Source organism: Caretta caretta, chromosome 23 (assembly GCF_965140235.1).
Source record: "Caretta caretta isolate rCarCar2 chromosome 23, rCarCar1.hap1, whole genome shotgun sequence".
Lineage (NCBI taxonomy): Eukaryota > Metazoa > Chordata > Testudines > Cheloniidae > Caretta > Caretta caretta.
Genome location: NC_134228.1, coordinates 4,975,746 through 4,999,874, shown reverse-complemented (window position 1 = coordinate 4,999,874; position 24,129 = coordinate 4,975,746). Strand labels below are relative to the sequence as shown.

Here is a 24,129-nt window from a genome sequence, read left to right as displayed (position 1 = left end):
TCTGAGTGCGATCCCCCCCCCTTATAAATTAAAAACACTTTTTAATATAATTAACAGCATTATAAATGCGAGATGCAAAGCAGGGTTTGGGGTGGAGGCTGACAGCTCGCGACCCCCCATGTAATAATCTCACAACCCCCTGAGGGGTCCCAGCCCCCAGTTTGAGAACCCCTGCTCTAACACACCTGCTCTCGTCCCTGTCTGTGACCATATGCAAAGCCTTGCAGTGCAGCTGCCTCATTTGCATGGCTGGCCAGCTAGCAAGCAGATTTAAATGTGGAGTGAAGGGCTAAAGTCACCCAGCAGAAGGCTTTTTGCTTGGAGCTTTGGCATTTGCTGCCATGTTGGGCAGGTGTCTTCCCAACACCCAGTTTGATTTGCATTTGTAGTGTGGTTGAAGAGCAGCTTGTTACATCCATGGTGAAAACTGCATAGACTGATGGAAGGAGAGACATATTGAGACTAGGCTGGTGTCTCCAGTCCAGTCCAGTCCTTAGCATCCATGTAACACAGTGATCCTCACCCATTTTCATTCAGCAGCTTATTGATCTGCTGGAAGGTGTTTGTAGCTGCCCCCAAGCAGGTCTTTTTCCATCAGACATCACAGACCTGGTGTGCTAAGCACCCTTCATTCAGGCTAAATGGGAGAAGCAATTATGCCCCTTTTACATACTCAGGGATAGAAACAATAGAAGCCACTGCCCAAGACACAGAGCTGCATAGCAAGGTAGAAGCAAGAACTAACCCAGGGAGAATAAGGGGGGATTTCATGGCTACAGGATTCTTTGGAAAGCTGTCTGTGTGATAAGAGAGAGCCAGCAGACAGCGAGAGACGCAGTCATGAGCGTAGCCTGAGAGGGAGCAGAGAAAGCTTCTTGGGCACAGGACTGGCTTGAGACGCAGGCATGGAAAATAGTGAGCAATCAAACTGGTGGTGTTTGTTCCTGCGGCATGGAAGGAGACTGGCTTTGTAAGAGGATTACACCAAAGAACATACCTGGCTCCATCATCAATTTCTTCTCTTAATGGAAGCAATCTGGCAAGGCCCTGACTACTGGCTAACTTCTTGGCCCACTCAGATACCATTAAACCCACTGCTGGGTTCTCAAAATAGTTCATCTTGCAGCAGGATTGTGCAGACAGCAGCTGAGCCACGGACCCCACCTAGAGGACCTCCAATCAAGCCGTTAGCTGAGGAGTGCAGGAGCGCTATGTCTGTAGAAGAAGCACTCATCTGTTCCAGCCACAGCCATTTCCAGCTGCAGGGAATGGTGCAGGAGTGCCAGTTACTTTAGTCTTCAAGCCCATCCTCTCCCAGCAGTGGTTGCAAGCTACCTGACCCAGCAGAAGGGGCTGTAGGAAATGGGCCACTGGCAGCCGACTGCTCTTAACCTCTCTGGTCCCAGCTGCTCAACAGCAAGGCCTAGTGGTAAGGCCTAGCAGTAAGGCCTAGTGGATAAAGCACTGGACTGGGACTCCGGAAACCTGAGTTCTGTTCGTAGCTCTGCTCCTGGGTGACCTTGGGGAACGTTGCTTCCCTGCTCTGTGCCTCAGTTGCCCCAGCTGTAAAATGGGGATAATGATATTGCTCCACCCCCTTTGTAGAGCACTTAGATTTCTACTGATGAAAAGTGCTGTCTAAGAGCCAGGGATTACTCTCTGGTGGTGTAGAAGCTGACCATGAATTGCTTTAACTCCCATCCCACTACATACCTGAGAGGAAATACAATCTGTCATTCCATCTCCCATTTTTAGTAACCACCCTCCAGCTGTCCCCTGTCCTCCTGGAATTTCACCAAAGGGAGAATCCAATTGCTGTGTCCCTGGCTGACATTTGAAATGTCACTATTTGGGAGACGGGGGTGCAGATCAGCTGGACCCACTCTTGAGCGCGGACACCCAGGCTACACCCTCTGGGACAGGAAATGGGGGATGGCATGAGGCCAGTGCATTGTGTGTGGGCTCGAGCCACAAGGGACAGGAAGAAAATGTATTCCTGAGGATGCCCCCTCTTGAAATCAACAAAGGGTGTTTCAGGGGCTGGAGGGAGATCAGGCAACAACTGGCCTGGTCTTATGGACCTAGTGAAGTGAGCTGGGAGCCAGGACTCCTGGGTTTTGTTCCTGCTTGCAATGGGGGACTGGTCGTTTAAGGCCAGAGGAGGTAAGTTCCGCCATCCCATGTGTCCAGAGAAGCAAGTGAAGGTGTCATTGGGAGAGAAGAAGATGGTTTTGGGAAGCAGTATGGGAGAGGGAAGGTTTAGGGCCACGTCAGACCATTTGTTCCTTTAAGGGCCCTGGGACCAGAGCCTGTAGGGTGGGTGGGACAACGCTCCCCTTTCTCCCAGCCCACGCTGATAGGGGTTTGGGGTTATTAGAGCCACCTGGGGAAGATCAAGAGACTGATTAGTGGGGGCGGGGAGGGGAGCGAGAACTCAGCTGGGTCAGCCCCAGCAAGGAGAGTTGTGAAGCCCTTGAACTTGGGGGCAGTCTGGAGGCCAGGGCTGGAAGTACAGTCCCTAGATGGAGGACGGTGACACCTTAAACTTGAGGGGGGAGTGGGAAGGGGCCTTCTGAGAGCAGAATGTTATTTAATACGTTAGGCCTTAGGCGAAAGGGAGCATTATTTCAAAGGTCTTGACTGTGACTGCATTATCTGGGAACTCAGTGGAAACTGAGGCAGGGAACCACAGGGGCCACCTCGGAGCACCCTGGGGGGGCACCTGTTTGTACTGCATCTACCACCAAGTCTTTCTGCGGCCTTCAGCCAGTTGCGTCCCCCTCGGTGAAAGGGTCCTGGAAATGTTTGCCCATCTCACTGTTGTGCCGTGTAATGAGCCTGTGTGAGGTACATGCAGCCCTGTAACTAGGACAGTGACGTGCTGGGGGCGGGGGCGGCTGTGCTTGCATTTGGAAGTTCATGTGCTTTCTGAAAAACACCACCTCAGGCAGAAGCCTCTTTTAACTTCACTTTCATGAAACAAGAAACAAAAAGATACGTCTTGATGTGATCGATCATTCAGTCTCACGAAGATTCAAAGATCCAGAAATCTAAAAGCCTTGATCTTGATATGAAAGTGCTGCGCCATGTAAAGGCTGTTCATAAACTCACACTGAAGTCTGCTCGGATAGCAAGCCTCTGCGTTCTACGGGTTTCAGAGCAGTAGCCGTGTTAGTCTGTGTCAGCAAAAACAACGAGGAGTCAGTGCCACCTAGGCTGAGGTTTGAAGTCAGATCCCTTTCATATGACAGGAGAATCAGGTTGCTCTCGCTCATTCGTGGGTCGCGCTCAGCCTGTGGTGTGATCCAGCTCTTTACCAACAGGAAAGGGAACTCTCCCGAGCTGCAGCTGATGCTTCGAACAACACGATCACTCTATTTCCTGTAAAGGAGGCTATGGCACTTTAGTGTAACACTACCGACGCGGACAGGCGCGGTCATCCTCCTCCCCGAGAGGCCGGAGCTAGGTTGACCAAATAATTCTTCCGTCGACCTACCGCTGCCTATCAGGGGACGTAGGTGGCTTAACTACATTGCTCAGGCGTGTGAATTTTTCACACCCCGATCAATGTCGTTAAACCAACCTACTTTTCTAGTATAGACCGGACTTTGGTCAAGACCGCACAGCAAAACAGTGGCAGAGCACCCAGGAGTCTAGAAGCTCAGTGTGTCTTTGCTTGAACACCCTGTAAGCTATGCTCCATCCCAGAGCCAGAATCAGCCCTGATGCCCTGGCCCCCAGCTGACTCCATTCAGGGTATGTCTCTGCTGCGATCACCGGGTGTGACTGTGGCTCGGTTAGAGGTACCCAAACTAGCTTTAATCGAACTAGCTCAAGCACCGGAGCAGGGAAGCTATAAAAGCTCACTGGAACTCTGTGCTGAAGTGTGCTGCCAGGACCCAAGTTAGCTAGATTCAGGCTAGCTCAGGTATGCCCACCTGAGCTGCACTCACACCCTATGATTGCAGCACAGACCTACCCTGAATCACACTGCCTCTGAGCCAGGCAGAGAACCCAGGAGTTGCCCAGCCTCCCTCCCCCCACTCACACCGAGTCTATTCAGTTTCCTCCTCTGACACGTTCAAAGCTATATGCTGTTATTCCACCCGCACATTGCATCACCTCACCAAGGATGTGGAAATCCGGGGGCTGGGCTGGGTTCCACTGTAATGGAACTGCGAGATGTGACGGTAGCCACATAGTGAGTATGAAAGAGCCAGCTAGGTTGCATCAGCAGCAGTGACATCTGTCAAGCTGCCAGGTCTCTCACTCCTGCTGAACAGAGCTCACGCTGGGAGCTGAGAGGAGCATTTGCGGCCGAGACCCAAAACACCTGCCTGCTCAGAATGAAAAGAGCAGGTTTTCAGGGAGCGTTTGAAGCCAGAAGGGACCATTAGATCATCTAGTCTGATCTCATCTGATCTCCGGTAGACCACAGGCCAGAGAATTCCATCCATTTACCCCTGGATTGAGTCACATAACTTGTGCTGGCCTAAAGCATCTCCTAGGAAGGCAGCTACCCTGGATTTGGAGACATCAACAAATGGGGAACCCCTCACTTCCTGGGGCAGTTTGTTCCAGTGTTCAGTCATCCGCACTGTACAGAATCTGTGCCTTGTTCTGAGTTGGAATTTGTCTGGCTTTAACTTCCAGCCACTGGTTCTTGTTTTTTCTCTGCTGAATTAAAGAGCCCTTTACCACCTGTTTCAGAGTAACAGCCGTGTTAGTCTGTATTCACAAAAAGAAAAGGAGTACTTGTGGCACCTTAGAGACTAACCAATTTATTTGAGCATAAGCTTTCGTGAGCTACAGCTCACTTCATCGGATGCATACTGTGGAAAGTATAGAAGATCTTTTTATACACACAAATCATGAAAAAATGGGTGTTTACCACTACAAAAGGTTTTCTCTCCCCCCACCCCATTCTCCTGCTGGTAATAGCTTATCTAAAGTGATCACTCTCCTTACAATGTGTATCATAATCAAGTTGGGCCATTTCCAGCACAAGTCCAGGTTTTCTCCCTCCCCCTCTCCCCCACACAGACGTTCTTGTTAAACCCTGGATTTGTGCTGGAAATGGCCCACCTTGATTATCATACACATTGTAAGGAGAGTGATCACTTTAGATAAGCTATTACCAGCAGGGGGGGGGGGGGAGAAAAAACCTTTTGTAGTAGTAAACACCCATTTTTTCATGCTTTGTATGTATAAGAAGATCTTCTACACTTTCCACAGTATGCATCCGATGAAGTGAGCTGTAGCTCACGAAAGCTTATGCTCAAATAAATTGGTTAGTCTCTAAGGTGCCACAAGTCCTCCTTTTCTCTTTACCACCTGGTATTTTCTCCCCATAAAGTTAAATGTACAGGCTAATCAAGCGACCTCTCAAATCTTTTTCGATAAGCTGAACAGATTGAGGTGTTTGCGCCCATCACTCTAAAGCAATTTTCCAGCGCTCGGGACCATTTTTGTGGCTCATCTCTGTGCCCTCTCCAATCTCGCAATGCCCTTTTAACAATGTGGACACCACACCACAACCAGAGGCAATATCACAGCCTCAGTCTCCCCAGTGCCATACACAGAGGGAAAATCCCCTTCCTACTCCTACTCACCTCCCCCCTGTTTATACATCCAAAAATCACAGTAGCCCTTTCTGCAAGAGCATCTCACTGGGTGCTCCCGTTCAGTTGTGTGTCCACTATGATCCATTAATCCTTTCTGGACTCCCTGCTTGGCAGGATATGGTTCCTCCATTCTGTGCCTTGTAGAGGAATTTACAGTGAGGTAACTATGGTGTGTTTGTTATCTCGCTGTTAAAAAAACCCCACCTTAGGGCCAAAACCTGGCCAGTTAAGAGCAATGTTTGCTTAAGGCATTCCTCCTCCTCAGAGCCAGCACACTCTGTGAACACAGCAGGTAATCCAGCACGCCTGTGCATCACAGCCCACATGGGGCCCACTGGCTCATACTCTCCACATCCTGTTGGCCAGGGCTCTTTCTTTGAAAGGCTTATTTCTAGGCCTGGTCTGCAGTACAGCATTAGGGCAACATAAGGCAGCTTACATTGACCTTATTATGTCAGTGTCTACACTACAGCCTTGCTCCCACCGATGTAAGTGCCCTACTAAACCGACGACATAACTCCACCTCCGCCAGAGGCGTAGGGGTTTTGCCAGCGTAGTTAGGGCGATGCAATGTCTGCGTAGACACTGCATTACTTACATGGGATGTTGGCTGTCACTCTCATCAATTTCACAGCTAGGCTCTGCAGCTCTGGGGTCCCAGCTGGAGCCATGAAATTGACATGAAGGGCTGGTAGACTCCCTGCTGTGAACCCTGCCCCAGGCTCACAGCTGATATGGTCACCCTGGGGCGGGTGGAGGGCTCCAGCTGTGAGCCTGGCTACCGTCTCAGCTCCCTGTTCCCCCTGGGAGACAGACTCCAGCTGGTTAGCTCTGCTGGGAGCGGGAAGCTGAGAGCCTGGGTGGCAGCCAAGCTCGGAGTGGGGAGCTGAGAGCCCAGGTTCTCAGCCCCGCACACTGCCCCTCTTAAGTCAATGCAAGCGCTCCTGGTGAGGATGCGCACCACTGACAGAAGGAGGGTAGTGTGGACATAAAAAACTTCAGCAATTACTGAGGTGGCTGTATGTGGACTTGACTTAAGTTTGCAGTGTAGACATGCGGCATGCCCCTAGTAAGGGCTGACCCTTATCCCAGGCCTGTTTTTCTTCTGGGACACTTTTGGGCTGGGGGATTCTCTAGCAGGCTCTGAACTAAAAGGAGAACAGACGTGATACCTGTTTCCACAGCTCTGTGACCTCCAGAGACCCTAAAGCCCTCTTAGCGCATGGGGAGAGCCTCAGACAGGAAGGATCTTCCGCCGGTGGGCATGCAGCAAAGCAGCCAGGGAATCATCAGAACACAAGATCAAACCAGTCTGGGCCAGAGCGAGGAGACGCGATGGTCCTCGCCCACAGGTGCTCGGCATAGGAACGAATTCAACTGGGCTGGGAGGGCAGCAGATGTGAGCTTGGGGGAACATGAGAGCTTTCAGGGGGGCTGGCACCGTGGGAGCTGGAGGGAGCACCAGGCATGAGAGGAGAGATGAAGGGAAAAGGAAAGATGGGGTTCATTTGCTGGGCAGAGGAGGCAGGAGGCTCAGGAAAAAGAGGAGAGACAGAGCCAACAGGATTGCTGTGAATGGGGTTTGCACATAAGGGGGCTGATTAAGCGCCATGTCGTCCTTCGGTGGAGGCCAGTGCACGATTGTTCTCCATTGTACTGCGTAAGCTAGTTTTACACGGACCAAGCAAAGGGGCTCGCAGCCCTTCTGTTGATGAGGCAATTGCTGGGACACTGGATGCCAGGCACCACCTGGGTTCTGTTCCCAGCTTGGCTAATGACCTTGGGCAAGCCCCTTCTTCTCTGTGCCTCAATATCTCCTCCCACCTATTGTCTGTTTAGACCGTCAGCTCTTTGGGACGGGGACTGTCTCCTACTGTGTGTCTGGGCAGCTGCCTGGCACAACAGGGCCCTGATCTCGGTCACTGTGTGTCTGGGCAGCGCCCGGCCCGACGGGGCCCTGATCTTAGGACACTCAGATCTTGGGACACTGCACAGCCTTAAAGGGTCCTGCTCTCAGGACACTCAGTACTCAGTGTGACTAATAATAAAGTAAATAATCCATTTTATGCTCAGGCTGCTTTGCTTGATGATCATCGGGAGCTTTCCCCCTCTTCGTTTCATCCCAGCAACCACGGATAGCAGCCATGATCCAAGGGGAGAATAAAGCAACGCTTTTACACATGGTTAGAATACACAGTAAGGGCTCCCTCTGGTGGCTGAAGATCCAGGTCTAGCTGGCAGCACTAGCAAGCACAGGGATCAAACACGGACCGGCCTGCATCTCTCCAGCGCAGCGGTATTTTAGGCTCGGTCCCACTGCTTCATCACAGGCTACATGTAAACATAAGAACAAGCAGGTGCATGGTCATAGTAGAGGGCAGTCACCTGTTTGAGAAGGAATAAGCTTGTGGAATTCGCTGCCTGGGGGTCCAGGGCATTTTCTGATCTAATTTTGCATGTGAAGATGAAAGATGTCATTAAATGCTCATAGCACAGGGATTAATTGCTCCTCTCTGTCCTCAAGCATGGCATTAACTTCCTCTGGGCCTTCCCTTTCCTTTGAAGCATCCCAGATCAAGTTCTAGATTCCAAGCAACCATTGTGACTATCTGGCCTGACCCCATGGACAACACAGGCCATAGGACTGCCCTGATTGATCTAAAGCAGATCTTTTAGAAAAAAACATCCAAGCTTGGTTTTAAAATGGCCAATGATGGAGACTCCACCACGACCCTGGGTAAATTGTTCCAATGGTTAATTAGTCTCCCTGTTAAAAATGTACACCTCATTTCCAAAACTGAATGTGTCTAGCTTCAACTTCTAGCCATTGGATCATGCTAGACCTTCCTCTGCCAGACTGAAGAGTCCATTATCAAATATTTGTTCCCTGTGTTGGCACTGATAGGCTGGGATCAAGTCACCCCTTAACCTTCTCTTTGTTAAGATTGAGCTCCTGGAGTCTATCTATTTATCACTTTAAAGGATTAGAAAACCTGCCTTAATCATTCTCGTGGCTCTTCTCTGCACCCTCTCCAATTTAATCAACATCCTTCTTAAACTACGGGCACCAGAACTGGACACAGGATCCCAGCAGCGGTCACACCAGGGCCAAATCCAGAAGGAAAATAAAATCTTTGCTCCTACTCGAAATTCCCATTTATACATCCCTGGATCGCATTAGCCTTTTTAGCCACAGCATCGTGCTGGGAGCTCATGGTCAGTTGATGACCTTTTTCAGAGTCTCTCCTCCTGTACGTACAGCCCACATTTGTTCTTCCTAGATATCTATATTGACATTTAGTCATATGATATTAAACACATATCGTTTGCTTGCACCCAGCTTACCAAGCGATCCAGATCGCTCTGTATCAGTGACTTGTCATCTTCATTGTTTACCACTCCCCCAATTTTTGGGTCATTTGCAAACTTTATCAGGGATGATTTTATGTTTTCTTCCAGGTCATTAATAAAAATGCTAAATAGCGCAGGGCCAAGAACCAACCCCCGCGGGACCCCAATAGAAACACATCCAGGGGCTGTTGCTGCAGGCAGGGTACTACCACAGCAATTAGGGAGAGGCAGTGATGCCTAGTGGATAGAGCACCAGACTGGGACACAAGAGAGCTTGGTTCTATTCCTAGCTCTGCTGCTGGCCTAAGGCCAAGTCCTACTCCGTGCCTCAGTTTCCCCATCTCTAAAATGGGGGATGGTGATACTGTCCTCGTTTGAAAGCTATGGGTGGTAAGAGCTAGGTTTTATTATTCAGGGTAGGCACCATCTCTGAGCCATTACCGTGATGCACAAGGAGCAAGGATACCAGACTGCTACCTAGGGGGATCTACAAATCTTATCCAGGATTCTGGGCCCAATGAACCAGTGCAGCTATTAGCCCAACATGGCTCCAGCTGAGATGGAAGCAGTGGCTCAGTGCAACATTCATGCACGGTGAGAGGACAGACCTTCCTTAAAAAGAATCGGGCCTCACCCCAGGAAGAAAGGGCCTTTCCCTGCATTCCGGGCTGCCCCAAGACAGCCTGCATTCTCCACAAAAACAACATGAGGGAAAAGCCCTAACAGGGGACGACTGCTCCGGAGATTGGCACTCCTGGCCTCTTTCATGAGACACCAGGGTAAATTCCTCAGCAGTACATAGTCCAAGCTCTGGAGAAAGCCAATTAGAGCAACAGCCCCGCGTGTAGGGTGAACTCCCTGCAGCATCTGAAGGTCACACAGCAGCTCCTGACCAGACCCACTTAGCTCAAAATATTAAGTATTACAGCCAAAATATTTCAGTCCTGAAATGGCAACTGTGAAGCATGGCTCCTGTTCTCCTCTACAGGTTGGGCTCCCCAGCCAGACTACATCTCCCATGCTGCACTGCCTTCCTTCAAAAGGGAAGACTCTGGTGGCTCATGAGAGTGGCAGTCCAACCAGGGAGTCCAGCCTATGGGGAGAATGGGAGCATAAGGTGCCTGAACTCCCATGATGCACCACAGCAGCATTTCAGAATTGAAATCATTTGGCTGAAAACACATAGTCCTGTTTTTCTTGCCAAGATTGTCCATGCAAAATTTGGGGGAAAAACCTACCCTCTCCCCCCTGTACATCGTTCCCCACCTGCTCTGGTGACAGTCTGTGCTGTCGAACCGGCAGAGGCTCTGAAAGTGGGGAATACCAGAGGCCACTAAGAACATGACCTGCTCCCAATGCCAGACAGCAACACCCAACAGGAGTTTCCTGCATGTACCTCAGAGCCTTGTGTCAAATCTACCACCAAGAACCCCATCCCCATTCCCTCCCTCCTGCTTCTGCAGGGCTCTTCAGAGACCACCACGGAGAAAGGAGCGTTTCACAGATAGTTTATTTCAGTACAGCACTGGCCATACGGTATGGCTGCCGCTCACCAATGGGTAACACACAGTTGCGGTCCCACTTCTAGTGCAGACTCGGCACACGAACGGGGGGACGACGACAGCGCACGCTGGTTATATGGAGGGAAAACACAGAGGTTCGGGGATGGTTGTGTCAGGGCCCTGAAAGGATTTTTTTTTTTTTTAATACAGTTGCTCTCTCCCGTTAGACCCACCCACACGGGATCTCAGCTGCCGCATTCGAGTGTGGGGAGGTGGGACTGAAATTTTCGACTTGTGGTTCTGATCCATTTGAGGGGGCGTCCCTTCCTCACAGTGGAGAGTGGCTACATTTGCTCTGAGACAGTCACTGATTCAGGGACTAGGTGCAAGGAGGAGACCAGAGGCAGGGTGGGGCATGGAGCCGATTCGATCCAGTTCTCTCATTCCAAGGACTGCAGCATAAGCAGCTGTTTCAGGACTTTCGTTTGGCTTGTCTCACGGATCTCGCCGGCTAGGAACATCTCGTCCACCACGGTGTAAACCTGCCACAAAAACAGACCACCCATGAGCGAGGCGCACTGAGAACAGCCTCAGCACTGCCTCTCCCTCTGGGGAACTCTGCAGCATACCTGTAGCCCGGTATGCAGCACCTGGGTTCGTCCATCAAGTGGCACCGAAAAGCATTTCCAAAGACAACGCTGTTTCCTCTGCCATTTTCTGCATCCCAAGTGCCACGGGAGGGTAAAAAGACTGGCACCTGTGTCCTCCCCCAGAGCAGCAGAGTGACCCTGGCACAGAGGGACCCTCATGGTACTGAGGCCTGGCAAGTGGGTCCATAGCCATCAAATAGAGACCAGCATGCTTAACCTCTCCCTGCTACATTCCAGCCCTCTAAAATCCTCCAACTCGCAGCGGGGATTTATGTACCGGAATGCCACAGGGTTGCATGGGATCTGCCCTGTGAAGCTGGAAGGGTCATCAGGGACAAGGGCTGTCAATTTAACACGTTATATTTTGAATGTTTAATCCTTCCTCCTCCCCACCCAGGAGATGGGGAAGCCAAGCACGCTCAGCGCAGCAACGATTCATAGATTCCACAGCCAGAAGGGACCATTGGGATCATCTCGTCTGATCTCCTGTGTAGCACAGGCCAGAGAATGGCCCCAAAACAACTCCTAGAGCAGATCTTAGAAAAACATCCAGTCTTGATTTCAAAATTGTCAGCGATGGAGAATCCACCATGACCCCTGGTCAAATGTCCCAGTGGTTACCTCACTGTTAAAAACTGACTCCTAATTTTTAGTCTGAATTTGTCCGGCTTCAGCTTCCAGCTATTGGATCACGTTAGAGACTTCCTCTGCTAGGCTGAAGAGCCAGTTATTCAATATTTGTTCCCTATGCAGGTACTGATAGACTGGGATCAAGTCCCTGCCTAACAGTCGCTTTCTTAAGCTAAATAGATTTAGCTCCTGGAATCTATCACAATAAAGCATATTTCCTAATCCTTTAATCATTCTCGTGGCTCTTCTCAGACCCCCTCCAATTTATCAACATCCTTCTTGGACTGTGGGCACCAGAACCGGACACAGGATTCCAGCAGTGGTTGCACCAGGGCCAAATACAGAAGCAGAATAATTTCTCATAGAAACATGATTCTCTCCACTCCTACTTGAGATTCCTCTGTTGATGCATCCAAGGATCGCATTGGCCTTTTTGGCCACAGCACTGCAGTGGGAGCTCATGTTCAGCTGCTTATCCACCCCCATCCCCCAAATCTTTTTCAGAGTCACTGCTTCCCACGATAGGGTCCCCCAGCCTGTAGGTACGTCTGACACGAGACCATGTTATACAGCAGCTGCATGGAACTGCACAGTGACAGGCCCCGCGCTCCCCTCTCCGCTGGGCTGAGCTCACCTTGTAGAAGTTGAAGACCAGGTCAAGTTCACAGACGTTGTGGAAATATTCATTCAAAACCTGGGCCAAGAGAAAGGAGAGCTGGATTTCAGAGACTGGGAGAAGGAAGGAGCCACGTCACCTTTCAGTGAGAGATGCTAAAGCCACAAGGGACCATTGTGATTGTCCAGTCTGATCTCCTGATTAGCACAGCCCACAGAATCCCACACAGGATCTCTGCCTGAGCCAGCATGGGTCGTTTAGAAAGACACAGCCAGCCTGGATTTAAGACTCCAAGGGATGGAAAAAAATCTACCCTCGTCTCTGGATCAGCTGTTCCAATGTATCAACCTTACCTCTAGTTTCAGCTTCCAGCCGCTACAATGGGTCAGACCATTGCCTGGGCGGGATATGCCTCTGCCTCAGAAAAGGGTCACCAAAGGAGATCCCTTGCAGCCAGTGGAATCTGCAACCCTGACCCCCTTGAACACAGGCACAGCCCCCAGTCTACCTGAAGGATGAGGCACCGTCTTTATGTCCCATCACAGCCGAGATCAGAGGGGCAGGAACTGCTGACTGTCCTGCCAGCACAGAGAGGGGCTGTTGAAAGCAGCTCACGGTCCTTTTAGGGCTGCCGTCCCTCTGAGGAGCTGGCACAAAGGACCAGGCCACAAGACGGCTCAAACTAAGGGAAGGACAGAGGCCGCGGGCAGTGCTCACCTCCACGAAGTTGTGGATGGCCTCCAGGTAGGCCAGGTTGTTGTCGTTCACATCCACGCAGATGCAGAAGTACAGCCCCGCGTAGCGGCGGTAGATGATCTTAAAATTCCGGAACTGGGAGAGAGAGGAAGAGGACCAGCTGACATCTGTGCTGCCCCTGGATCAGACACCCCCCCAGATAGCCCCCTTCTGGAGCATAGAGCAGCCAGTCAGAGACAGCATGGCCCAAGGGGTCACCCATATCACCGGTGATAGCCGAGTCTATAGAATAAATCCCTAGCTCTAGTCTAGCGCTTTTCACCCCGAGACCTCAAAGTGCTTTATGAAGGAGGGGCAGAATCATTAGCCCCATTTTACAGATGGGGAAACTGAGGCACAGAGCGAGGCAGTGACTTGCTCAAGGTCACCCAGCAGGCCAGGACACAGCCAGGAATAGAATCCAAGTCTGTCCCCCCCCACGTACCAGTCCAGTCATCACATCACAGCAGCTCAGTGTCGGCCTGCTGCCCCCAGGCTGATCGGAGCAACTCCAACGAGATGAGGCATTAATGGCTTGTGGCTGGAGGAGAGATACCAGGAGAATTGTGAATCCCTACGCAACTGGCTGGGCTTGCCTCAAACAGACTAGCTGGCTCTCCGCTCAAGGGCATCAGGGCTGAGCAGCTGGTGGCTGGTTCTTAGCTGCGGTGATCCACCGCCCCTAGACTGTGTAATGAGCATGCTGTATTTGGAGCTGCCTCGAGAGCCACACACGGGCTGCAGCCACAGCAGGACCCAGCAGCTGGAGGGCTCGGGCATGGAGATCTCCAAGATCAGGGTTGGTATAAATTGAAGGGTTGTACCAGAGAGGGCGAGATTACACCTGCCACAGCCTCAGAGGCCTGCAGTGTATGCTGGGGCGTCGGTTGGCTGCCCATTTGGCATGCCAGGGGTGCCTTACCTCCACGAAGTTGGTGTGCTTAGCATCTCGCACCGTGACCACGGCGTGCACCTCCTCGATGAGCTTCTGCTTCTCGTCGTCATCAAACTGCATGTACCACTTGGCCAGGCGCGTCTTGCCAGCCCGGTTCTGGATGAGGATGAAGCGAATCTGCAGAGAGAGCAGGCAGGGTTACGGGCATCCCACCCAGCCCTCCCCACCACTAGCACCACCCCACCCACCCCACCCCCCCGGGATGCTGCTGCTCAAATACGGGGCGGCTCGCAGGCTCCCGGGAGGGTGGTGCCTCCCCTCCCCCTCATGTCAGCTGGCAGAGAGCCCAGCTGTTCAAAGCTGGAGCCACCAATGTAGGGACCTTTACTCTGAACAGCAGAAAATTCTGTAACTATCTAGACTTCCTCTGCCCTGTGCTCACTGGCTGTTTGCTCCATCCCCCTCCCTCCCTCAGCCCCACTCACCCTGTTCTCCCCTGCATCTTCCCCCTCCTCTTTCCATTTCTCTGATCCCCTCCCTAACTAATCCCACCCAAAAATAAAGTCACAGCACGGACATGTCTGTCACTGCCATCGCTTTATTCATGCTCGCCCCACCTCGGCTCTGTCTGGTCTATTCGATTGCCAGCTCTTCGGGGCAAGGGCGGTCCACTACCATTTGTACAGCACCTTGCACGATGAGGCCCCATCTTGGTTGGTCTTTAGGCATGTAATAAACATGACTGCTAAGCAGCAACAGCTGCGCGGTAGAGTCTGGGGGCTACTTCTTTATGGAGGTGGAGCCGTTGCCTCTCTGTGGGTGCAGCATACCCTGGAAGGAGGGTCTGTCCAAGTACGCTAACATCCCAGTGTGGCCCGTGCCCTCTGCAGGCACAGCTGTGCCTTAGCAAGCAGTCGGCACAGTATGGGGTAGAAGCAGAGGTCACTTTACCAGTCCCATGTGAGGTTATTCTCCATCAGTGACATGGGAGCTGCTCTAAGTCTCAGCTGCTCTTCCCATGTCATTCTGTGTCCCCCATAGACCTCCTTCATGGCACTCTCCAAAAGGGCACCGGCTCCCCCAGGCAGACTGCCCTGGCAAGGGTCTAAGATCCCTGGAACTTGGTTCTCATTGTCTGGCCCATGTAGTTCATTAGCCTCCTGGAAGCTCTTCCTAGGGACAGCAACAGCAAGAATCAGGCAGAGTGCGGGACAGGACAGTGCAGATCTCCCCCTCACCAAGGTATCTCCCAGAGGAAAGAGATGCAGAACTGCCTTCGAACATGGCGTCTTCAGCAGGTGTCTCTCCCAACCTGCCCCACTTCGGGGGCCCTTTGTCAGCTGCTCCCTCTGACAAGATCCTGTCCCTTCCTTTCACCCGCTGGCATCCCGTGGCTGTGCACAAAAGACAACATGTCTTGCGCCTCCTCCCACCCCACCCGTTCTGCTGGGCTGTGTGGAAAACAGATAACAAGGGGGGTTGTTGACGCAGGGATACCCCAGAGCAGGAGAAGCCACAGGCATAGTTTGCGACTCCTCTGTCCATTGCCCTGCTGGTCCAGCCTCCTTCTTCCACTTCCGCCCACCAGCCTGTGTCTCATGTCACAGCCATAAGCCGGGCCTGTGTGGATCCTCCTTCCCTTTCTGAGGGCTCCTTCCCATCACCAGGAACCCCACCATAACAGCGAGGCCCCACATAACAGCCAGAGAGATCACTGCTTGCACAGCTCCTCTGGGGTGTCAGCACCGGGTACTGTATCCTGGAAAGCAAGCAACTCACAGAAACTCAGGGGTGGTGGTGGATGATCAGCTGAACACAGGCTCCTAAAGACGCTGTGGCCAAGAGCTAATGCAATCCTGGGATGCATCAACAGGGGACTCTCGAGTAGGAGCAGAGATGTGATTTTATCTCTGTAGTTGGCCCTGGGATGACCGCTACTGGAATCCTCTGTCCAGTTCTGGTGCCCACAATTCAAGAAGGATGTGGATAAATTGGAGAGGGGTCAGAGAAGAGCCATGAGAATGATAGATTCAAGGAGCTCAATTTATTTATTTTAACAAAGACAAGGTTAAGGGATGACTTAATCCCACTCTATCAGTATCTACATGGCGAACATTTAATAATGGGCTCTTCAGTCTAGCAGAGGAAGGTCTAACACAATCCAACGGCTGAAAGTGGAAGCTGGACAAATTCAGACTGGAAATAAGAGGTCAATTTTTAACAGGGAGAGTAATTAAACATGGAGACAAACTCACCAAGGGTCGCGGTGGATTCTCCAGCACTGACCATGTTTAAATCAAGGATTGGATGTCTATCTAAAAGATCTGCTCTGAGGACTATTTTGGGGCAGTTTTCTGGCTTGGGTTATCCACGGGGTCAGTCTAGATCAGGGGCGGGCAAACTTTTTGGCCTGAGGGCCACATCGGGTTTCCAAAATTGTGTGGAGGGCTGGTTAGTGGAGGTTGTGCCTCCCCAAACAGCCAGGCGTGGCCTGGCCCCTGACCCCTATCCAACCCCCCTGCTTCTCACCCCCCGACAGGCCCCCCCGGGACCACTGCCCCATCCAACCACCCCTTCTCCCTGTTTCCTGAGTGCCCCCAGAACCCCTGATTGTCCCCATCCAACCCCTCCTCTCCTTCCTGACTGCCCTCCTGGGACCCCTGCCCCCATTCAACCCCCCTCTTTCCCGCCCTCTGACCACCCCGACCCATATCCACACCCCCTCACCGCCCCCCGAACTCCCCTGCCCTCTATCCGACCCCCCCCGCTCCCTGCCCCCTTACTGCACTGCCTGGAGCACCGGTGGCTGGCGGAGCTAAAACCGTGCCACACAGCACAGTGCACTGGGTCAGGCCAGGCACTGCAGCCCCCCTGCCCAGAGCATTGTGCCGGCGGCGCAGTGAGCCGAGGCTGCGCGGGAGGGGGAACAGTGGGGGAGGGGCTGGGGGCGAGCCTCCCGGGCCAGGAGCTGGGCAGGAGGGTCCCGCGGGCCGGGCCGTACTTTGCCCACCTCTTGTCTAGATGATCACAACGGTTCCTGCTGGCCTTGGAATCTATGAATAAGCAGCAGCATGGGAGGGGTCACGGCAGATGGCTCCTCCCCAGAAGGAGCTGCCTCACCATACTGCAGGGCCTTGCTAAGCAGAGAAGGGCATGAGTCGTCCAAGCAGCCTGCAAGGTCTTGCATTCTGCTGAGCCAGGAGAAAGGGCTTGCTCAGAGGAAATTCAGATGAGCAGCTGGCATGGCTCCAGCACAGAGCCGGTTGGTCGCACAAACCCACGGGGGGGATCTTGCTCATTTCCAGTCCATTGACAGCAGGCAGACATGCAGGGGACAGGCAGCACTGCAGAGACACCCCTGCATTTTAAGCTTGTTTTTCCTTATATTTTGCTGGGCTTCAGCATCCAAACATCTCACACCACGTCACACGCCGCAGCTAATCCTCACGTCACTAGCTGGGAAGTAGCCCGTCCCCATTCCACAGATAGCAAGGGGAGGGGAAGCGAGGTGTCCAAGGTGCGTCAGTGAATCAGTGGCAGAGAGAATGGAGCCCAGGACTCCCGTCTCGACCTGTGTCCCACATTCAGGCCTCACCAAGGAGAAGGACAGGCAGGAGGGTCAGAGAGTTGGCCAGTTCCAGCAGCACCCCACTCACCCAAGCTTCGTGTTTGAGGGTAGGGAAGATCTCACTCAGTGGAGAGTGCTGTATGGCTTTTCCAAACTCCAGCTCTCCCCCACAGCCAGACCATGTGGATTTATCTACTACTCTGCTTTACTTGCAGAGCCCTGCAACGTCACCAAACAGCCACTTGCTCCTTATCTCTGCACCGAGACGCTGACCCCAAGCAAGGGGCACTAGCCCTGGGTTTGGATCCCACGCCGAGCTCCCCAGGCTCTGAGTCCCCCTCCCTGGGGGATAGGCAGCCCTCTCACCCAAGACAACTGATGGCCTCAGTGCCCCAGCGCAACCCAAGAGCAGCCATGCTAGTACATCCTCTGCATCCCGGCAGTTACCGGCCACCAGGGTCCAAGCGGAGCAGACTGCTAGCAACATCAAGGGCAGAGAGACCGGGCAGCTACTCCAAGGGGACCTCCCTTTATAGCCACACATCACATCGGGCGGGAGAGCTTCATGTGGCCCCATCTGTGTCAAACACCAAGGGCAACAAGGGAGAAAACCATCTCTTTCAGGAGCCTTAGGGCTCAGACTGAACATTACTTGCAGAGTTCACTCCCATCAGGGTGAAGGGGCTGGCACGAGCCCACTCCGTTTTCCTCATCCACATACTAGGCTCAGAACATCCTTGATTACGCCCAACACAACCACTCAGACGGGTGGGCGGACAGAGGATCTCTAAACTGGCAACAGACAGTAACACTGTCCCCCCTCCGCCCCCACCTTCCCAGCAAGCATTGGAGTGGGCTTGTTCTGTAGCAAAGAGACTTGGTTTTGAGCTTGTGCAGCATGTGTTAGGACCTGTCTGGGTCAAAGCAAAGGGCCAGGCAGCCGAGAAAACAGATCAGAATGGGGAGATCTTTTGCGTCAGGAGATCAGGGCGTCTCAGATCCCACCGCAGATGGGAGGGCTGAACTGTTTCTAATCCTGAGAGAGTTTATGGCAGGGGAGAAATGCCAGGCCGAGGGTCCTGGGGTCTGATTCACTCTAGTGACCCCCTCGAGGATGTACAGGACGGGCAGCAGCTGGGGAGGGGACTAATTGGCGCATTAGCCAGGAGGTTAATGGAAAGGGAACACGCAGACTCCGTGTCAGAGTTAGAGCTAGCCAGAACAAATTCACCAAAACGAGATCTCATCAAACCAAAACATTTCGCAGAGACCTATTGGCTTCCATTAAACTTTTGTCATGAAGGTTTTCGGGTCAGAAAGACTGGCTACAGCTGGGTGCTTCGGGCCCTGCCCTGGGATGTGGGTTCAACTCCCTACCAGGTCTGATTTGGAGCAACCTGGGATGAACACCTCTGCTCTGAAGCAGGCAGAGCAGGGAGTCAAACCCATAGCAAAAAGAAAAGGAGTACTTGTGGCACCTTAGAGACTAACCAATTTATTTGAGCATGAGCTTTCGTGAGCTACAGCTCACTTCATCGGATGCATACCGTGGAAACTGCAGAAGACATTATATACACACAGAGACCATGAAACAATACCTCCTCCCACCCCACTGTCCTGCTGGTAATAGCTTATCTAAAGTGATCATCAAGTTGGGCCATTTCCAGCACAAATCCAGGTTTTCTCACCTTCCCCCCCCCCCCCCCCCCAAACTCACTCTCCTGCTGGTAATAGCTTATCCAAAGTGACCACTCTCCCTACCCATAGCAGACGCCAGTGCCCTGTGCACCAAGCTGCAGAGCGACACGCATGCATTTGGCCAGCTCTCAGCAGGATTCATTTTCCAACCATAAGATCTGCTAGGCTATGAAATCGCCTCCCTGAGGGAAGTGTTGGAAGCCACTTGGCTTAGGGCAGTGATACTCAATTAGATCGACCCACAGGCCAATTTGAGAATTGTATAACAAGAGGCAGGCCGGGCCATTTGTGCAGAAGGCTGACAAAAAAAACCAAAACAAAGCAAACAAAACTTCAGCTGCCAATAAAGACCTGGACTGCACCGTAAGTATTAGAGTTTCTATCTTTTAACAAAGTTTATATATCAACATTATTACCTGTGTGTGTGGCAATCTCTAATGGGAGATTTCAGAGTAGCAGCCGTATTAGTCTGTATTCGCAAAAAGCTTTCAGCTCACTTCCTCGGATGCATTCAGTGGAAAGCTTATGCTCAAATAAATTTGTTAGTCTCTAAGGTGCCACAAGTCCTCCTTTTCTTTTTTCTAATGGGAGAGGTGACATCGAGGATCTCCGGCAAGCTTTGTGAAGAGTGGTTTGTGGGAGGTCAGGGCAAGGTGCGTGCACTGGTGAAGATATTCATGTCACACAACTGTGGTGCTGGTTTTTTATGAAGTTCACGCTAGAAAACCCAGATTCGCAGGGGTACATTGATCTAAAGATCGTTAAAAGATAAATGGCTAGATTCTGGCTACTCTGAAACTGGTCAGCATATTGAATCCAGAAATCATAAAGTCCCACTTCTCTGAATTTTCCCTTCGAGACATCTGAGCTCCGGAGACTTACAATTTTTAATTGAAAGGCATCTTCATCAATTGAATCAAGAATGTTCTTTGCTTCAGAAGGGCAAGGTCCATCGGCAGAGACAATAAATGGATCACAAACAAAAGCAAATCCTTTGGAATTTTAAAATTCTCAAATCGCATTTTGAAATTTTCCATCAGATGGTTTAGGAATTCATGCATCGTTTTTATCTGCAGCAATAACATGCAATATGGGAAAGTGCACCATCTTTCCTGTTAAGTTTGTCTGAAAGATTTCAAGATTCCTCTGAAAGACACACACTTTTTAAAAACAAATCCCTGAGACTGCTTGCATGGCCTGGGAGCTGCAAATGGAGGGAATTCAAGTGACCAGTAATATCGCACAGAAAAGCTACCTATGACATAGAGGGGACATCATTCAAAATTCCAGAACTTGCAAGCCTTGTTGGTCTTGTGGTTTGAAGGAAATTCTATTATTTCTTTTTGAAGTGCACAAAACCTCTCTAACATGCGGCCACTACTTAACCAGCGAACATCAACTGTGCTGCAATATTCGCCTGAAATATCTTGTGAAATAGCTTTAACCAGACGATATTGTAAGCTAGAAGTTGGCCATATGTAGTTCACTAAGCTCATCACAGTTCAAAATCCCCAGACAATTTACCGCAAAGGCAATCTGGTGAATAATGCACTGAAGTGTATTTAACGAAGGGTGTAGAACTGCCAAACATGAGGCAAAGCCCTTCTCTTTCCCTGCCATGGAGGGACCTCCGTCTGTAACAAGCAAGTTTACTTTCCGCAAACCTGAACCTTCCCCCCGCCCCCCAAAGCCTTTTACTTTTTACAAAAATGCTCTCTTCTGTAATGTAGGTTTCTAATGGTATTAAGCACAAAATTCTTCCTGACAATTTCACCATCATAAAAATCTAACAGCAATAGATGGGCAGTGTCACTTAACTCGCCTAATTCTTCCACTGCAAGAAACATATATTTGGCGTTTTTTTAAACCAGAAAGCAGTGCTGACAAATAATCCTCATAAATTATCTCCAGTCTTCACACTGTGGAGGAATCAGACAGGGCAACTTGCTTCACACGTTTCACTAGGTCATCTTTGTTTTTATGTCCAGCAAAAAGCTCCTGCAGCATTTCCAATGGCACTCCTTGGCAAGCCTGGCATCCAGGAAAGGCTTTTCTTTTTAGCTAGTACCAACAGTATCTGAAGTGAAGCAGTTATTGCTTTTCCCTATACAGTTGCTGATGTTAGGAGAATGATATTTGAAGTGTGCTACAACCATGTCAAATTTTCAATTTTGTCACATCTTGCAACATTGCCACGAGGACCTTATTGAAGCTACTGTGCTTTGATTCAAAGTGGTGCCTCATGCTGACGACCTTACAGACGGGGCACATTAAACACAAAGGGTTTGCGTTTAAATGAGGCAGCATAATAAAAAGTGACAGGTTTCAGAGTAACAGCCGTGTTAGTCTGTATTCGCAAAAAGAAAAGGAGGACTTGTGGCACCTTGGAGACTAACAAATTTATTTGAGCATAAGCTTTCGTGAGCTACAGCTCACTTCATCGGATGCTTATGCTCAAATAAATTGGTTAGTCTCTAAAGTGCCACAAGTCCTCCTTTTCTTTTTGCGTAATAAAAAGGAAATCTGCTGTCCAGCTCGGGTTTCACTGTCGACTTTGCACCCTTTGCTCTCACTCACATTCATTTTTGGCTCCATTTCCATCACTCATGAAAACATGGGCAGTGTCCAAGCGCAATTATAGCCAATGCTGTCATGAGAACTTAAGATCCAGTAAGTTACTAACGAAGAAAGTCATAGGCAAATGATAGGCAGCACATCACTGTTTGTGAGTTTAATTAGACACATTTTTTAAGGTGAGCTGGTGGGCCACACAGGAAGCCTTGGTAGGCCACATTTGGCCTGCAGGTGACCTATTGAGTATCACTGTCTTAGGGTGTTTCAAACTCTACTAGTCAAGGCCCCAGGAGTCAGACTGAAGGGGACACTCCTGCATTTGCAAGGAAATGGACTGGAGAATTGGTCTTTTCCATCGCTAACTTTTGCAATTCAATTACACGCATGTGCACGCACACCGAATTTGGTCCTCAGTCTCCAGGGCTGAAACTGGTGGGTTTTTTTACGACCATCCCATCAAGATGGTAATAGCTTTGGCTCACTCAGCTCCATGACAGCTTGGAACAACTGGCTTAGGCACAGAAGCGACTGGATGTCATTATGAATCCCCTATGCCACCTGGATTAAACCAGACTAGGTCAGATGGGGCCACTCAAGGGGTCCAGGAACCCCTTGGTTGAGGACAATATCAGCCCAAATCTGTGATCATCTAAAATCTCCCCACTTGTCACAATGCCACACCACATGGCCCCTCGGAAATTCATAAAGACAACTGGGACTAGAACTCAGAGCCTCCTGCCCTTGCTCCGTAAAGCAGAAGACAATCTCCGTAATCAGTTGGTGCTAGACGAGGGGACCCCTGAACAAACAGCTTACTGCATCCCACACCAGAGACGGCTGCATGTCAGCAGCGGCTGAGAAACCCCTGTACACAGCCCACACGGCAGTAAGAGTGCTGTCAGAATTACAGCCCCAATCTTCTTCTGTTACCTGCCTACCAAATATCTTATCCTTCAAGAGCCTCCCTCCTCAGGCACTGGGGCTGCTCCCTACTTCCCCAGGGGTGGGGGAGCTTATACCCCAATGGTGCACCCCCTTTCCCCACCCAGGATAGGGAGCCTCTCCCCCACATCCTTCCCCTACAGAGAAACCACCACTGGTGCCTCTCTACAACCCCGAGGGATAGAATCACAGAATCATAGGCCTGGAATGGACCTCAAGAGGTCATCTAGTCCTCTCCCTTGCACTCCTGGCGGGACAAAGTATTATCCATGGGGCTGGGGATCCTGACCCAAATCCCTCCCCTATAAGACCCTCAATTTTCCCCCTTTTCCCAGGAATGAAACCCACATCCCACCCAATGGCACCCCACGCTGAAGAGGGAGCCAGGCCCATATCCCCCCCCCCCCAGAAAGTCTTCCAATGGTGCCCCTCCCACAGAGTTAGGGAGCCAGACCCACATCCCCACTTAGAGTCTCCCAATGGTGCCCCTCCCACCAGGGATAGGGAGCCAGACCCACATCCCTCCCCCTCGGGATGAGGGCCCATCCCCCCGGGAAAAGGAGCCAGACCCACATCCCTCCATAGAGCCCCACAGTGGTACCCCCCCCTTACCATGATGGTCCCGTCCTAGCCAGGCCCCCCAGACCTTCTTCTTTCCCCTCCGCTTCCTCACACCTTCTCTTTTCACCGGATATCCGGCACCGTCCCGTCGCGCGGCCTGCTGGGAGCCGTAGTCCCGGCCGGCCCGGCGGAGTTGCCCCCGTGCGGCCGCAGCGGTGCATGCTGGGGGTTGTAGTTCCTCCCGCCAGGGCGGGGCGGTGTCGTTCCCCGCCGGCTCCGCCAGGGGGAGCCCGGGCTCCGCGGTGCTTGGGGTCGGCAGCGGTCTGTTGGAGCCGGGGAGTCGCCTGGTGGCCCAGCCGGGAGCTTCCACGCGGGGTCGGGAGAGCTGCCTACGTTAGCCCGCTGCTGGGAGAGGCCGAGTAGGCCCGAGCCTGGCCCAGAGCCCCGCAGCCCCGGGGAAAGCGAGCTGGTCCCCCCACCACCACCCCGGGACACCACGGGGGGGACCTGACCCGGTTCCCCCCCTGAAGCGGGGCAGTTCCCAGGCCACTTCCCCCACCTGGGGCAGCGGTGGGGGGCGGCTCATGGCCCGGTTTGCCCCCCAATCCTGGGCAATGGGACTAGCGGGGAGGGCGACTCTGCCTGAGTCTGGCCCCCGTCCCAGGGGCGAGATCATGGAAGGCACCAGGGGGCTCAGTTCCTTGCACGCTCTGGTCCTGGAGCGGGGCCCTGTCTTCCAGTAGTGGGCGTGAGGCCCCCCACCCCACAGCAGCCGGCGGCTGG

The 24,129-nt window shown here is 51.9% G+C and overlaps 1 protein-coding gene across 2 annotated transcripts; it reads right to left on the bottom strand.

Annotated features, from left to right (window-relative positions):
• Positions 1-10,466: 10,466 nt before the first annotated feature.
• Positions 10,467-23,539, bottom strand: AP2S1 (adaptor related protein complex 2 subunit sigma 1). Of its 2 annotated transcripts, none has more exons than XM_048833185.2 (5): positions 23,398-23,539; positions 14,031-14,180; positions 13,091-13,204; positions 12,392-12,451; positions 10,467-11,019 (listed from the first exon to the last, which is right to left on the bottom strand). In XM_048833185.2, exons 1-5 carry the CDS (start codon positions 23,398-23,400, stop codon positions 10,918-10,920), a joined length of 429 nt encoding a protein of 142 aa, XP_048689142.1. In that variant the 5' UTR covers positions 23,401-23,539; the 3' UTR covers positions 10,467-10,917. The 2 variants fall into 2 exon arrangements, with proteins under 2 accessions (XP_048689142.1, XP_048689141.1); XM_048833184.2 differs by lacking the exon at positions 23,398-23,539 and adding an exon at positions 14,955-15,174.
• Between the last annotated feature and the right edge of the window lie 590 nt (positions 23,540-24,129).